General features: G+C 46.9%; 1 protein-coding gene across 1 annotated transcript; it reads left to right on the plus strand.

The window, feature by feature from the left end:
- The first annotated feature begins 1,011 nt into the window (after window positions 1-1,011).
- Window positions 1,012-7,609, plus strand: inhbb (inhibin subunit beta B). Its single transcript, XM_028992119.1, has 2 exons — window positions 1,012-1,902; window positions 5,429-7,609. The coding sequence occupies exons 1-2, from the start codon at window positions 1,515-1,517 to the stop codon at window positions 6,208-6,210; spliced, it is 1,170 nt and encodes a 389-aa protein (XP_028847952.1). The 5' UTR covers window positions 1,012-1,514; the 3' UTR covers window positions 6,211-7,609.
- The last annotated feature ends 9,068 nt before the right edge of the window (window positions 7,610-16,677 follow it).

The raw sequence follows: 16,677 nt of genomic DNA on the forward strand, positions 1-16,677 counted from the left end.
CTTAGTTTCAAATAGCTTAATTCAAATGTGTGGAATTGAATTGAATTAATTTAACCCTACAAATGATTTTTTTGAGTGTGTGAAACATTATTTCAGTACACGGTATACTGACAATAAACCAACCTTGAACTCACGTCTGAAAACATATTTCTTCCGTGTACAGCAACGCTCTACTTGAACATTATCGAACGTGTTTGCGCTCCGCGGAACAGCGACGCTGGCCCGGTGACACCGTCTACCGACACCGGACGGGAAAAGTACAGCGCGTCTAATCCCCGTTATTCGCCCCACTGACCTAAATGAGGACGCAGACGAGAGTTTATTTCCAGGAGTGACCTGAACTCTTACTCCGCCACTTCGCCGCCGGTTTTACGCCCGCCGGTTCATCAGAAGTCAAGAAGGCCGTGATCCGTCTTGTAGTGAAAGTGCGAGTCCGAGAGGTGGCGCTGTTTAGTAAAAACTCTCACTGGCGGGAACTACCTTGTGTGGAGCGTGTCCGTTCTCTCAAAAACAATTACATAAATAAAAAAATAGGTTTATTTTAGGTTTAAATGGGTTATGCCGACACAAAATGGTGGTTAAATTATAAACAATATTTACAATCTACGTTAGATTAGGAAGCCATGAATACAAATGAAAAAAATCATTAAACTAAATTACACAAAAATAAAATCAAGCTTTATTTGCAAAAGTAAACACAAATAAACAGTTATTAACGCGCGCAAAAAAAAGTGCCGTAATTGCGACTCGTCTGTGACGTCCGGTGACCGACGCGTGTCACCAGCTGGAAGGTGACAGACCGGCGGGGCTCGTTTTTAAAGTAAACTGCGGCGCGGGGGTAACGGGGGTAACGGGGGACGCGGCGTGGCTTTATTCCCCCTCCGCGGCCGGATCGCGCGGCTCGTACCCCGAGGTCGGCCGCGCTCAGTGGCCGAACCCGCGGCCACGTGGTCGCGGCGGCCGGGCTATAAAACAGTTGGAGGGAAGCGGAGGCTCCAGTGCGCCCTCGGTGTCGTGATTGCGGAGGACGACGTCGCTCTTCCTCCTCCTCCTCCTCCTCCTCCTTCATCTTCATCTTCGGTCCGAATCCATCCTCGTCCGTTCCGCGCCGCACTGTTGCTACTTTGTTTCTTCCTCGCGGATACAGTTTTTCTTCCCGAAGAAAGAAAGAACGAAAGAAAGAAGAACCCGTTCGTGATGGAAGGATAGCGTTTCCAGCTTCTTCTTCTTCTTCTTCTTTTATTATTATTATTATCCGGAGGGCTTTTTAATCCAATGTTGGTTTCTGCGCTTCTGAACTGTTTCCTGCTGGAGCTGCAGGCGACCTGAGCTGCCCAACTCGAACCGAAGTTGTCGTCCATGGACCGGACTCCGGTGCGCGCAGGTGGGACGGCGGCTTTATAAAGGGACCTTTTTTTCTTTTCTTTTTTTTAACTAAAAAACGTCTTCAGACGCGCGTCGATTCTGCGAAGAATACAAAAAAAAAAAAAAACAAAAAAAAAAAAAAGAAGAAGATGAGGAGGTGCGTCGTAGCCCTGGCGTACTTCACGTCGTGTTTCCTCTGCGTCGGCGGCGCCCTGACGCCGGGACCCGAGAGCCAGGCGGCGGCCCAGGAGTCGTGCGCGTCCTGCGGACTGGCGCGTCCCGGCGAGCCCGAGCGGCTGGACGTGGACTTCCTGGAGGCGGTGAAGCGCCACATCCTCAACCGGCTGCAGATGCGCCAGAGGCCCAACATCACGCACCCCATCCCCAAAGCGGCCATGGTGACGGCGCTGCGCAAGCTGCACGCCGGCAAGGTGCGGGAGGACGGCAGGGTGGAGATCCCCAACCTGGACGGCCAGGCGACCTACAACAACGAGGTGCAGGAGGAGACGTCGGAGATCATCAGCTTCGCGGAGTCGGGTATGCCGCGCGTACTACTACTACTATTACTGCTACTGACTAAATACTTTTGACATATTTCTTACGTCTGCAGAGGTTGAATGGAGCGAAATTATACATTTATATAGAAAAAAGTATTGCATGAATGTTTCCATATTTCATAGCGCATTTTATTTGAAGAAGCCCGTTTAATAACCGCAGCGACTCTCGCGTAATGACGTTGTGACGTTTTTTTTTTTTTTTTTCCCACAAATGTGATGAATCGGGCCGCCTCGTGATATGGCGGCCCTCTTATCTGCTGGCCTATGAAAGTACACTCGTGGCCTGGACGGTTTCCTAACCCCCTTTTCCCCAATAAGACTGATCTGAACACACTCATGACAAGAGAACAAAAGCCAGGCAATTATTGGAGAGCACTGTGCGTTCTTGCTAAACCCAATATGTCAACATTGGGAACAAAAAAAACAAAAGAATACAAAAGAAATCACTCAGAATAATGCATGAGACATTCGAGTCGTGGTGGGTGACAGAGGGTGGGGTGGAGCGATGGGGCGGTGGCTTTGGGGCGGGTTGCGGTGGTGGTGGTGGGGGGTTGGTTTTGCTCATATCGCAGTTTTCTGAAGAATGCTTTTGAAATATCAAAGTCGGGCCCCTTCGCATGCTTTCTCCATTATCCCCGACGCTCTTTAACCCTCGAGCGGCGCGGTGGCGTGGAACTGGCCGTGGTCCCTGCTCCCTGGACCCGGTGTTTTCCAGCTGGCACTCGCCGCCCGAGTGGAGGCTGCCAGCCCGGGCATGGCACCGGGACAAGCCCCCGGGGCTTTCTGCGGCGGTGCGGGCGCATGGCGATCAAGATGTCAATTAAAAAAAAAAAAAAAAAAAAAAAAAAGAGGAAAAACTGTCATGAAGGGAGCAGGTCGTAGGAGGAGAAGACGGGGTCCGATTCTCGCCTCACCCCGTAATGGGTTTTGCCGTGCGGTCTATCAGGGTACCGGTCCGGCGCTTATCTCTCAACGCTCCTCATAAGTGGGGAGGGAGGGGCGGGAGCTGCCAAGGGTGCAGGTGAGGATGGCTGCCAACGCCACGTCTCCGTTGACACTGTCCCGGGGGCCGTTTCAGAAGGATTCGGTGTCCCGTAGCCACAGGAGCGGAGCGGGAGGAGAGGGGAAGCGGGGAGCGGGGGCAGAAGGGTGAGCGCGAGCTTCTCATTTGTCGGTATATAGCCGCTTGGACCCAGTGAACTCCCGGTGACTGGTTCGGCACCCGCAGGGAATTGAGGCTTCATTATTTGATATTATTCACAGTGGCACCGTCCTCAAAGGGTCACAGAGCTTGCAACAGGACCTCTTCCCTCATCAGGAGGTGTCAGTCAGTCATATCCCATTTGCACTGATGCTTTTTGATATTTGATCCCGGCGCAGAAACATGATGTGATCTTACAAAAAGAAAAGGACTAAATCTGACCGAGAGACAGGTGAGGACACTTCATGGCACTCGCACTGTGACTGAGTCAAGTCATCCCACGGTGCCTGAAAATGACATGGGTCTGGCGGCTTTCCCAGGTGCCCATAGCCGAGCGGTTATGGAACTCCTCCTTGGGGCAGTGGTGGCCTAGCGGGTAAGGAAGTGGACCCCTAATAGGAAGGTTGCTGGTTCAAGTCTGCCAAGGTACCACTGAGGTGCCACTGAGCCAAGGATCATCCAGAGGTGCCTATAATGGCCTATTGTCACCCGGGTGCCTATCATGGCCTATCGTCCCCAGGCGACCTATCATGGCCTATCCTCCCCAGGCGCCTATCACACTGCTCCCCGGGCTCCATTCATGGCTGCCCACATGATGGTTAAAAGCAGAGGACACATTTCGTTGTGTCACCGTGTGCTGCTCTGTATTGTTTCACAATGACAATCTTAACTGCGATGGTTGACGATCATCTCCACGATGGTTGATGGTTGGTAACGTGGCCGTTTGTCCCCAGTCCAAGGATAGCTGCCTTTAAACCACATATGTGCAGGCTCCAGGCCCACTACAGCGAGCATGATACTTAACTAGATAACATACTGACTTACAATCAGTAGGTACAGGGACAGTCCCCCCCTGGTGATACTCAGGGTTAAGTCTCCTGCTCAGGGACACAATGGTAGTAAGTGGGATTTGAACCTGGGTCTTCTGGTTCACAGGTGAGTGTCCACTACCGCCCTATAACCACGGAGACGCACCCTGAGCAACACACCTAGCCCCCCATCCGAGCAGAAAAGCCGAAAACTGGCTTGTCCAGTCGAACTCCGGCGTCCCGGCCGCTCGCCGTAGCCCAGGATCCGTCACCGGCCGGCGCGGAACTTGTCGGGGAGCGCGGCGCACGCTCGAGCTGTCAAGGCCGGGTGAGAAGTTGTAGCCAGGGGCACCGCGACGGCAGTTAGACGAGACGAAAGCTGTTAAGAATCGATTGAGTGCCGGATTTGCACTTCAGCGCGACTTCTCTCTACACACTTCCCAACATTCGATACTGTGCCTGCGAGGAGAGGTTTTTTTTCTTTTCCGAGCTCTGACTGCGTAGCTGCCAGGGGTTTTGCCGGGGGGGAAGCGAACGAGTCTGAACAGAGCCGCGTGTTTGAGACGGGGGGGGGGGCAGAGAACTGGTCCATCTCGAGAGGTGAGCTGTTGACACTGACCCAGCTAATCAGTTTGCAAACACGGCGGTCCAACCGTCTCATCTCGTGCCAGGGGCTGGCATCAGAGAGAATATAATTAATTTGTTAAAACCCAGCATTAGGACAGTTTCTGTAGTTATCTACAGTCTAAAAAAGAAAAAGAAAGGATCGAGCGTACAAAGGGAGAACCCGCCAAAAGAACCGGCGATTGAAATCTTTTGGCATCAGGGTTTGAAAAAGTGGCCAGTGTCATGTAAATGACTTTTATTTTTATTTTTTTTGCCCCATCATGCTTTTTTGCTTGAAGGCCACACGTTCAATGCCAGGCCGTGCCACGGCTGTCTCTTAATAGCGCGCGGCGAGCATTGTGCTGTCAGTCTCTGGGGGTTCCCGGAGCTCCAGGTTTTTCAGAACCCTCGCTGTGAACTCAGTGAACCCCCCGGGGGCTGAACCCACACCCCACCCACCTCCCCCGTCCCCGTACGGCCCGTGCATCTGCAGCTCGCCCCCTGGAGCCAAATGGGCCCGTTCCCAGAGCGGCGCTCTCTCCCCGCCAACCCGGCCAGCCCCGCAGCCCAGTCAGACGCCGTACCGTACCGTAGGTGACAGAGCGCCCGAGGAAACGCGCTCTCACTTTCCACTTGGCAACGGCACGGCGGTTTTGGAAGAAATGAGAGCAAATTAGTGTAACGTGTGTATTGTAAATTAGATCTAAAAGGACCCGCAGCATTTTTGCATATTTCAGAGTTGTCAAGCGGGTGGCAGTCCATACCACATGGTTACATGGCATTCTCCTTGCCAATTTGCCTTAGATCGGCTGCTTTCTGTAGCCGGGAGCACGACGGTACGAATGTCGTGGTCACATAATTAACGCTGAAAACATTTTCTTGTCCCGCAGATGAGCCGGCGACGTCCAAGTCCAGCCTTTACTTCATGATCTCCAACGAAGGGAACCAGAACCTCTTTGTGTCGCAGGCCAGCCTCTGGCTCTACTTTAGGCTCCTGCCGGGCGGCCCAGAGAAAGGCCTCCGGCGCAAGGTGACGGTGAAGGTGCACTTCCAGGAGTCGGCGGTGCAGGGCAGCCGCTGGAGGCTGGTGGAGAAGCGCGTGGAGCTGAAGCGCAGCGGCTGGCACACCTTCCCGCTCTCGGAGGCCGTCAGGGCCGTGTTGGGCAAAGGCGGCCGGCGGCAGGACCTCAGCATCCGGTGCGAGGGCTGCGAGGCGGCCGGCGTGCTGCCGGTGATGGTGGAAGCCAGCGACCCCTCGCACCGGCCCTTCCTCATGGTGCGAGCGCGGCAGGCCGACGGGAAACACCGCATCCGCAAGCGGGGCCTGGAGTGCGACGGGAACAACGGCGGCCTGTGCTGCCGACAGCAATTCTACATCGACTTCCGGCTGATCGGCTGGAACGACTGGATCATAGCGCCAGCCGGTTACTATGGGAACTACTGCGAGGGCAGCTGTCCGGCCTACATGGCCGGAGTGCCGGGATCGGCCTCGTCGTTCCACGCGGCCGTGGTGAACCAGTACCGTATGCGGGGCATGAGCCCTGGGTCGGTCAACTCGTGCTGCATCCCCACCAAGCTCAGCACCATGTCCATGCTGTACTTTGATGACGAATACAACATTGTCAAAAGGGACGTTCCCAACATGATCGTGGAAGAGTGCGGGTGTGCTTGACACGCCGTTCGCCAAAGGGAACTGCTATCCAGAGAAACCATATTTATGGACCTTTTGTACCACATATAGTAGATATATGTTATTAAGCGTCCATAAAACACACATACAATCACACACGAGTGTGTGCACGAAGCGAGGCTGGTCAGACGGATGGTCTAATTCTGCTCAAATGTGCAGGTCAGTCACACGATGGACACAAAGGCTCGGGAAGTGAGGGAAATCACTAAATGTTTATTTTTTATTTTTGTAGATTTCCTCAAAAAAAAAAAAAAAATGGACCACCAATGCCCTTGGAAAGAGGGGGACATTTGGGAACTTAACGGTCAGCATACTGGCACAGTCTCAATAAGTACTTAAGCTAGCAGCTGATAACTTCAGCATCATCAGCAACTTATTTCTTAATATAAAGAACAGCACTTCGGTAGCATCTCAGTGACTTTGCGGTGCTCCGCTTATGATGGACTCCGCGCTTTGGCGGTTTGGGTGGAACCAGGTCCAGCAGGTCGACAGCAGCTCCTTCACATCAGGCAGGACCCGGACGGCTTCCCTCTGCCTGGGCGCAGACAACCACTCGGCCTGCGGGCGCGGCCACACCCAGAGGGTCTGGACTGAAAAAGCCTCATCACTTCCTGGTCTGTGGAGGAGTTGCCATATTGTCCATTCGGTTACGGTGCAAAACAGCACTTGTAAAAAAAAAAAAAAAAAAAAAAACTCTTCGAAATGCACAACTTCATAGCACTTGCATATTGAAATGCCTTGAAAAGGGTACTGAGTGGTGCACCTACCCTTGCTCACATCATCCTGTTGGAATAAAGTGCCGCATGAGCTATGCAAAGTTTCGTTACTGACTTTCGTATATATCGAGTCCCGAGTTTCTCTTCTGGTAGTCTTTAACTCTCTTATCAATACTTGAAATGTGATCTTTCGCTTGCTCTCCAGAGCGACTGATTGTTACAATGTTTGCACTGAAAAGTTGCGGGATTTAGCTAAAATAATAATAAAGTAAAACTGCCATTGATCAAAAAGTTATTTTTATAGTGGTAAATTGAATTTTGTGCAAAATGTATTATACGTAATGGAACCAAAGAGGCCAAGATGTTATAATAAGATGGCAAGGCCATTGAATTGTTGTGTAAAATAATTGTTGATCATTTTTTGAGAGGCCTAATCACTGTATCAGGGTACAACATTATGGATTCCATTTTTAGCACAATCTCATTATTTTTTTCTACTCTGTACAGTAAACAAATGGAAACCTTCTTTTTCCACCTTTTAATCCTTCATTATTTTCTATTTAATAAATGTCATTTTTAGATGTTGTTTCAAATTTCAGTTAGTAAAAAAAAAATAAATGTCACTTGTACAGTTTAAGTAAAATAAAATCAATATGTTTTCTTAAGTGTTTTGTAAGTTTAAAATAAGTCGTCACCCTGCCTCATCTTTATATCGTGAAATAATAGCGACCTAGAGAGTGATATTTGTGCATCATTGCTGGATACACAATGTTCTTTTTTCCTCATAACGTTTTCCTGGATTTGCCCTGATTTTAATGGTTCGACGATAGCACCCACATGAAATAAGCGAGTGAAATAAAAAGCTCTAACCAAATGGTTACCATCGCTGGCAATTTACCAATAAGGTCACAGACATGGATCTCTTGTGTGCATATCTGGGCTCCAGCACAGTTTATGTGCATTATGTGGTTGGTTGTGGACTGGCGGAGCCTCGGGCCACTCTGACCTAATATCGGGATTTGCTCTGATATTGGCCTTGTGCAACCTGTGCAATACGAGGCTGGCTTTACTTCGGGCGGTGTTTACTCGGAAAATTGAAAACTGTTAGCTATGTGATAAGCGCTCCATTAGAAAATGTGTTTTAGTTTAGCTGCTAGGCGCCAGGACTGACATGTTGGTTTGTTTTGGGCACCTAGCTGCAGCGTGTTGCCACAGAGTCCTGATTACATCAGTGGCTTCCCCCAAAAAAGCCTTACCTGTGTTGCATTTTCTAACCGCCCCAGGCAGAGCTGCCAGAATGACCCAGTGTGTTCGCATAGTTTAAACAAATACAACGGGCCTGCACACCTACCAACGGCTGCAGCACAGCTTTTTTTTTTCCAAAATATGCCAAAACCACGGTGGGATAATTGCCTGAAATGCATCCATCAGATCTGTCTGAGACCTGCCTGGTGGATAAGCTACGGCTGATGTATGAAATAACACGTTCTGGGCGGACAGGCTTGAGTTGGGATGAGTCAGCACTAGTATACCTACATGAGAGGGAATTGTGCTGATGGGAAGCAATGTGTGTATTGAGGAGAAACAGCAGAGGAGAATGAGAAATCGACAGAAAGGGGAGTGTTGTCGGCACTCAGAGCTGTCTCGTCATGCAGCAAAGCACCGGCGGAGCCGCCTCGGCTGATGGAATGTTAATGACACCGTGGCAGTGCTGCAGGCAAGCATGTGAAGCCACACACACACACACACACACACACACACAGCAAACATCACAGGCCAAAACCCATATATCACACAATCAAATTTACTGAGGTCATCACAGGTCAAGGCCATTTTATTGGAAGGAAAAATGTACAAACATAGACACACATGTATAGAACTGCTTTAAAATTCACTTGCCTACTGTGAAATTATTTAATTAGTTGTAATCATGCAGGATTTAATTACTTTAAAAATAGACATTTAAAAAAAGTTATCAATTACTTTTATTGTGTTTAAACAATGCTGATATCTAGAAAGAAGCTAAAAATGCAGGATTTATGTATAAATCTTTGCAGATGCATTCATTGTATTGGAGGTTTTTGGGATTACTTTAAAGTCGGATTTTCAAACCCTGTCTTTATCAAACCAGTTCATAACAATAAAGTTGTACGTAAACACATAAAAAATTAATGATCCATATATAAAAAAATCATTTGTTTTGTCTTTTAAAATAAGATCACATTGAACAAAACTCTAGTCCAGACATTGTTAATGCTCTAAAAGAATTTAATATCTACATAAATGTTTGTCTTGTTCACTGTTAAATCACAATTAGTGCTCACTAATCCCTTTAAAAGTTTCACAAAAAAAACCTTTGCAATGATCTCTAGATAAAATGGCAATAAAAATGTAATATTTTCTAAAAATCATGACATTTACAGTCTCCTAAGGTTTTGAACGGTAGCGTAAATTATGCATGCCATTCCTTACCATCATTACCTTACCATTACCTTAATCTCCATGAACTAGCCTAATCCTATCAATCTTTAAATGAGCCTCCCTGCAATAGTGCAGCTTCTCGTGGCACGGGTGCTGATTATGCAAGACAACACAGGAACACAGCAATATCAGATATTACCAACATGCGTCTGCATGCGATGCATGCGTCTGTTATAGTAGGCCTGTGCTGAAGCCCTTGATGTATGTTCGCTGCAGTTGTGCCCTGTGTGTGAATACATGCAGTACATTACTGGCCGCTCACAACACAAAAGTTCTCAAAGCTATCTGTAGTTTTTCTAATGCTCGGTGCCTCCGCAAAGCCTGTTTGCAACACTTTTATATGAAGGTGACATTCTGACCCTTGGATTGCCAGTCTGCATTCACACAAGGGTATTAGCTCCTGAAATTAAAAAGCTTTACAACTTGAAAGCATATTTGTGAGGACCTTATTAATCCAATCAGTGTCACACAAGCAAGATGCTGCTGAAATTTCCATTCTTCCAAAAATAAATTGTAATACGTGGCAACAAAAGTCCACTTTCATTTGTGATGAACACTAAGCAAATTGTGTTGTCAGTAGGGTGACTTTTTTCTATCACTTTGTCAACATGAAGGAAGCAAGGGGGGTCTCCCAGCCTGAACGTGAGAGTCCGGTATTTATGAAGCCCCAGTGGAGAAAAAAAGGTGCAGGTGAGGCTTGTGAATGTGGGGCGTGGTCGTTACTGGAAGACCACCCACACCGACAGAGGCAATAAGTTGGAGGGCGTGGCAATAACCTCACGGTTATATAGCAACCAGGACTTTTGGAGGACCACTGGACATCGGGTGTCTTTTTTTCCCTGTCCAAGGCTTGCTGCTACCAACCTCTTCCCAAGATCCATCTGACCCAGGTCACCGGAAACTTCTGACCACATATAGAAATCAGGGTGTATGAACCATATGCGCTTTACAAAACAGCATTAAAAGCATTTCTGAAAACAAATAGGGATAATATACATCCCTATATATAGTATATATCCCTATATACACCCCTATATAGTAAACCATTTTTAACATTGTATTTTTTAACTGCAAAATTGTCACATGTTTTGTGCACCAAGTGCTCTTGCGTGTTCAGTGTTGTCATTTTTGTTTTATTTTTACTCTAAAACAATTTAGATTGGGTTTTTTTTCTACTTCGCCAGTAGAAAAATCTGATCAAGAGCTTTCGTTTGGTTCTCGCCCCTTGATACATAGGCACTGGCCTGCCAAGCAACCACCTTGAGCCAGACAGGAGCATCCTGGGTGCACAGTGAGCACCGTGTTGTGTGGTGGTCAACCTTCATGATATTTCAGGCTCTCCTTGGTGATCTACTGTATTCATATACAGGGAGCGCAGAATTATTAGGCAAATGAGTATTTTGTCCACATCATCCTCTTCATGCATGTTGTCTTACTCCAAGCTGTATAGGCTCGAAAGCCTACTACCAATTAAGCATATTAGGTGATGTGCATCTCTGTAATGAGAAGGGGTGTGGTCTAATGACATCAACACCCTATATCAGGTGTGCATAATTATTAGGCAACTTCCTTTCCTTTGGCAAAATGGGTCAAAAGAAGGACTTGACAGGCTCAGAAAAGTCAAAAGTAGTGAGATATCTTGCAGAGGGATGCAGCACTCTTAAAATTGCAAAGCTTCTGAAGCGTGATCATCGAACAATCAAGTGTTTCATTCAAAATAGTCAACAGGGTCGCAAGAAGCGTGTGGAAAAAACAAGGCGCAAAATAACTGCCCATGAACTGAGAAAAGTCAAGTGTGCAGCTGCCAAGATGCCACTTGCCACCAGTTTGGCCATATTTCAGAGCTTCAACATCACTGGAGTGCCCAAAAGCACAAGGTGTGCAATACTCAGAGACATGGCCAAGGTAAGAAAGGCTGAAAGATGACCACCACTGAACAAGACACACAAGCTGAAACGTCAAGACTGGGCCAAGAAATATCTCAAGACTGATTTTTCTAAGGTTTTATGGACTGATGAAATGAGGGTGAGTCTTGATGGGCCAGATGGATGGACCCGTGGCTGGATTGGTAAAGGGCAGAGAGCTCCAGTCCGACTCAGACGCCAGCAAGGTGGAGGTGGAGTACTGGTTTGGGCTGGTATCATGTGGGGCCTTTTCGGGTTGAGGATGGAGTCAAGCTCAACTCCCAGTCCTACTGGCAGTTTCTGGAAGACACCTTCTTCAAGCAGTGGTACAGGAAGAAGTCTGCATCCTTCAAGAAAAACATGATTTTCATGCAGGACAATGCTCCATCACACACGTCCAAGTACTCCACAGCGTGGCTGGCAAGAAAGGGTATAAAATAAGAAAAACTAATGACATGGCCTCTTTGTTCACCTGATCTGAACCCCATTGAGAACCTGTGGTCCATCATCAAATGTGAGATTTACAAGGAGGGAAAACAGTACACCTCTCTGAGCAGTGTCTGGGAGGCTGTGGTTGCTGCTGCACGCAATGTTTATGGTGAACAGATCAAAACACTGACAGAATCCATGGATGGCAGGCTTTTGAGTGTCCTTGCAAAGAAAGGTGGCTATATTGGTCGCTGATTTGTTTTTGTTTTGTTTTTGAATGTCAGAAATGTATATTTGTGAATGTGGAGATGTTATATTGGTTTCACTGGTAAAAATAAATAATATAAATGGGTATATATTTGTTTTTTGTTATATTGCCTAATAATTATGCACAGTAATACTCACCTGCACACAAAGATATCCCCCTAAAATAGCTCAAAATAAAAACAAATTAAAAACTACTTCCAAAAACATTCAGCTTTGATATTAATGAGTTTTTTGGGTTCATTGAGAACATGGTTGTTGTTCAATAATAAAATTATTCCTCAAAAATACAACTTGCCTAATAATTCTGCACTCCCTGTATTACAGTGTCCTGTTGTTAATACTTTGTGTAGGGCATATTGCTACATCACCGTAGCTCGTGTTTTGTTGCACTATGTTAAACGTAATTATGTCCATTAGAACCCTCTCATCAGCAGGCTATAAATACACATAAAAAATGACTACATATAAATCTGCCAGTCTAGCCTACATCATATGTTACCGCAGCCCTGGGCATGTATGGGGCACGTTGTTATTGTGGTCGGGGTAGTGACGGGATGAGCACCACAGGACCATTTTTTCAGGCTGAACTGTTTTGCATTAGGGGATTTTTTTTTTAAGTGTTAATGGGACAGGCTACGCACATGCAGAATAAGCTGCAGGTTGAAAGCACACGTCGGGAGGCAGACAGCCGGGCTTTTGTTCAGCAGAACAGGGCTTCTGTTCACATTCAGGTGACGCGGTGCATGAGACGTCGGGAGCCGCTCGCTGTGCGCAGCGCCGCGTATGAATAATGCTTCCGCGTCAAGTCGTCCGTGGCTGTGTGGAGGAAGAGGAGGGCCCTTCTCTCCTTCTCCGACACGGTGTGAAGGGGTAAACAGGGAAATTCCATTTGATGTGCGTGCATGCGTGCGTGCGTGTGTGTGCAACTTCATCCATGAAGTGTGCCACGGCAAATTGCATAATTCAGCAGGTGACTCACTATTGTGGTGGCATAGAAGTAAAAAAACAGGGATGCAAAAGTTCAGGGTTTGCCACAACAGTCCGTTGTTCCGGTGGCTGGGATCAAGTCAGATGACGGGCCGGGGTGAAGGGAAGTGGGCAGCGGCAGTGGAAAGACCAGTGGTTGACGCTCCACAAAGGACACACCTCACGTTTTCATGGTCGTCCCCAAACAAAGGCACAAAGGGATGGCAATTTGATCAGAGGGGAGGGAGCGCAGCCTGCGGTTTCGAGCTTTCAAGCTCTATGCCTGTCATGCCTTGGTGTGACGGGCGAGAAAAAAGAGGCAGAGAAAATTAATATGCTAAAAAAAGACAGCGCATGAAAAATGGTGTGTAGAAGAAGAGAACGGGGCTGGGAGAAAAAAAAAGATAGAAGGGGAATATGAAGCAAGACAGAACATAAATGGTGCTAAATTACCCTCATGCATCATGCTGGAGGCAGAGAGATGTCTAACAGGGCGTTTCCATTCCTTAGTCATTATGTTCATGTTTCAAACTTCTTTAAGTGAAGAGAACGAATGGAATGTTCCGCTGCTTTTAGCAAAACAAGACCATGTCCCCGGGACTCCGTCTGCCGTGCACAGACCAGAGCTGGTGAACAGACGGACGGATGTTCTTCCCAAAGCTAATGAAACGTCCATGTCAGGGACGTATTGAAGTGTGTGGACTGCGCTGATGCGGTGTTCTAGTTTTTCTTTTTACGAGGAATTCCACAGCCTGGTGTTTTCCTGAATAAACTGCAGACTTTCTGGCCAGCTGTTGTTCCTTGTGAAGCAACAACATGTTCAGCAATTTTTGGGGCACTGCTGCATCTGTCAGTGGTGCTTGAGAAACCCCACTGTGACACAAAGCCACTATTTAAGAAGAAACTCATGAAGGGTGTTTCTGTGATTTAAAACAGAGCATTAAGGGTCGATTTCCTGTTCAAGGATAAACCTGTCAAACTCTGGGCCATTTTCAGAGATCCCTGCTTGAAAATGTCAAACCCCAAGTAAACGAATTATAACTCTCTTGATAATGAACGCTTCTGAGATTATTTCAGAGGTGTACAAATCAGCACGTATGCTACTAGTTCAGAGTAAAGAATGAAAATTATTATTTTTTTTACACCTTTAGTGTGATTATCCATCTGAACGGAGCTGTGGCAGCTGCAAAACTCATAACCTGCACCAGACATATTGATAAAAAAGTAAACGGAGATATTAGCAGTCAAATATCTAGGGGGAATCCCCAAACTGTCCATTTGGGCACATTTTGCAACCATGTGTGCCATTTGAAACTTATTACAATCCTAACTACTAAGCTCATTTGTTTCACTTTACATATTATACTTAATCATCTATTACAGCTATTTTGGGTATAATAAAATCATTTTTAAATAGTTACATAATAGTCATATGTAATGATAGTGATACAATAGCTATCTATTGACGTTCGTAATTTACCTAGGGAGCAATCAACTTATAATTAAATTTTTTTACAGACTTGCTCATAATGCTTTATGAAACAATGTGATTCTGTCATAGATATGCAGCATGCATAAGTCTGTGCAAGTTTAGTGGCTATTGAAAGCATGTAAATGGCAGCAACTCTGCACTGCCCCCCGGTACCCACTGCAAGGTGCACACACCATTCACTCACACACTCACACCTACATCCAGTTAAGCATCGCCAAACCGCCCAGTTTGCATGGGTGGCGGGAGGAAGTCAGAAAGCCCAGGGGAAACTCCTGTCAACATCTTCCACAAACCTGGAAGACCCATTCACTGATTTATTTTAAGAGATGGCTTGATGATAGGGCCAGGTATCACTGATGAGATCCAATCCCTAATCTAGTAGACACTATTATAAGACAAATTGCTGACCCAGTTATCAGTTCACTGGTTCTCATTCCTTCATCCACTGTGAAAGTGAAGCAAATGCAAATTGATTGTCAGCACACGGTGACACAACCAAATGTGTCCTCTGCTTTTAACCATCACCCTTAGTGAGCAGCAGGCAGTCATGACAAGCGCCCGGGGAGCAGTGTGTGGGGACGGTACTTAGCTGAGTGGGACCTCAGTGGCACAGTGGCTGTTCGGGACTCGAACCGACAACCTTCTGATTATGGGGTCTGCTTCCTTACCCGCTAGGCCACCACTGCCCCATGAGATGCTACATCTCCAATTTCCTTTGGATTTACACAAGGTGTGTGCAGCAGAGCAATGTTGCTGATCAAACACTCAAATATTCAGGCTCTAAGCCTTTAAGGCAGTGTTTCCAAATCCTGATCATGGAGAACTGCTTGCCAGAATTTTTTTTTTCTGTTCCAAACCACACTGATTGAAATCTGCAACTTTCATAATAGGGGTGTAGAAGGGACACCTAAGCCTAACTAATTTTGGGTTGGAGTGAAAACTTTCTGGGTATGTGGTTCTCGTCAGGACCAGGATCTGGACCAAAAGCAATAAAAAAAAAGCAATAAAAAAATGCTAAAGGTACGAAAATGTACCCAGTGCTGCTTTCTGACTATTATCTGAGATAATGAAAGGCATAAACTGCTGTCCAGGTATGTAAGGAGAGAGGAGGACTGCCAGTTGGCTTAGATTAGTGTGTAAAATCCAGAGATTTCCCACTGGGTGTGGACTTTATGGCAGTTATCTCATCATGGTTGTTTGATCACACAGTGTGTGGGAGGCTGGGTGGTGGTGGGTTGGAGGTGGTTGAGAGCCACACACAGCGAGAGATTTGGAGATGCCTCTGATGCTGATGTCAAAAACGAGCGATACCATCTCAGCCCCACCACGCTCAAAGGGCTGATTTCATGAGTCGAGGGAAGAAACAAAATCTGCCCCACCGCCAGGCAAGTGCATACAACAAAAGCCTCAGTTCATGTTCACAGCCCATTGTGTTTGTTTAGTGAGTATACTTATGAGTGTGTGTGTGTGTGTGTGTGTGTGTGTGTGTGTGAGATGTAATGTCCTCTAAATTCTTTTATTGTTGACATTTTCAGGTGCATGCTGAACATTCCTTTGGGTCTTGCCAAGAACCACAGTACAGGTAACTATTTAAAAAAAAACACGGAGGCAAGAGGATTCGACTAGAAAGCCGTAAAAAAAATATGGGGTCGTTGTTTTCCTCAATTGTTTGGCCTCGGTTATAAAAAAAAAAAAAAAAAAGATAGCACACATACACAATGCCATGAATATAAGTTTGCCGTTAGGGCTTTCGCTGTATTTTTTTCTCATAATCTGTTAAAGAACTCGCTTGGCCACAACCGAGGGTTTCCAGCTACAGCGCCCATCGCCCACTCACGAACCCGTTCACTGCACATACACAAAAGCGGCAGGCAGAAGGAGGAATGCCTGGACTACTGTAATGCGTGCGGCCCTGGCGGCTTCCTGAGCAAAGGGCGAGCTGTTCGTGTGGGCTTAATTCGTACGAGGCATGGCTCGTAACAGGAGGTATAAATCAACTTGTTTACCCGCCACTTCACGAGCAGCAAAGCCCTTAAACACAGCAAGTCGGCTGGGATTAAGGGCCGTGCCTATCCCTCGTCCCTCTCTCGGCTGCTGATAACATGCCACTCTGCTTTCCTTTGCCTAAAAAGGTGCCATTGGGCGTGGGTCTCTAAACAGGATCGTGCTGAGGTAATGCCCAAGGATTCCTCGC

The sequence above is a fragment of the Denticeps clupeoides genome, chromosome 9, assembly GCF_900700375.1.
Source record: "Denticeps clupeoides chromosome 9, fDenClu1.1, whole genome shotgun sequence".
NCBI lineage: Eukaryota > Metazoa > Chordata > Actinopteri > Clupeiformes > Denticipitidae > Denticeps > Denticeps clupeoides.

What these genes read in the sequence shown, in the direction of transcription:
- inhbb (XM_028992119.1), top strand. Translation starts at nt 1,515, where the DNA reads ATGAGGAGGTGCGTCGTAGCCCTGGCGTACTTCACGTCGTGTTTCCTC. An exon ending in CATCAGCTTCGCGGAGTCGG is followed by an intron (nt 1,903 to 5,428) that starts GTATGCCGCGCG and finishes CTTGTCCCGCAG; the next exon opens with ATGAGCCGGCGACGTCCAAG.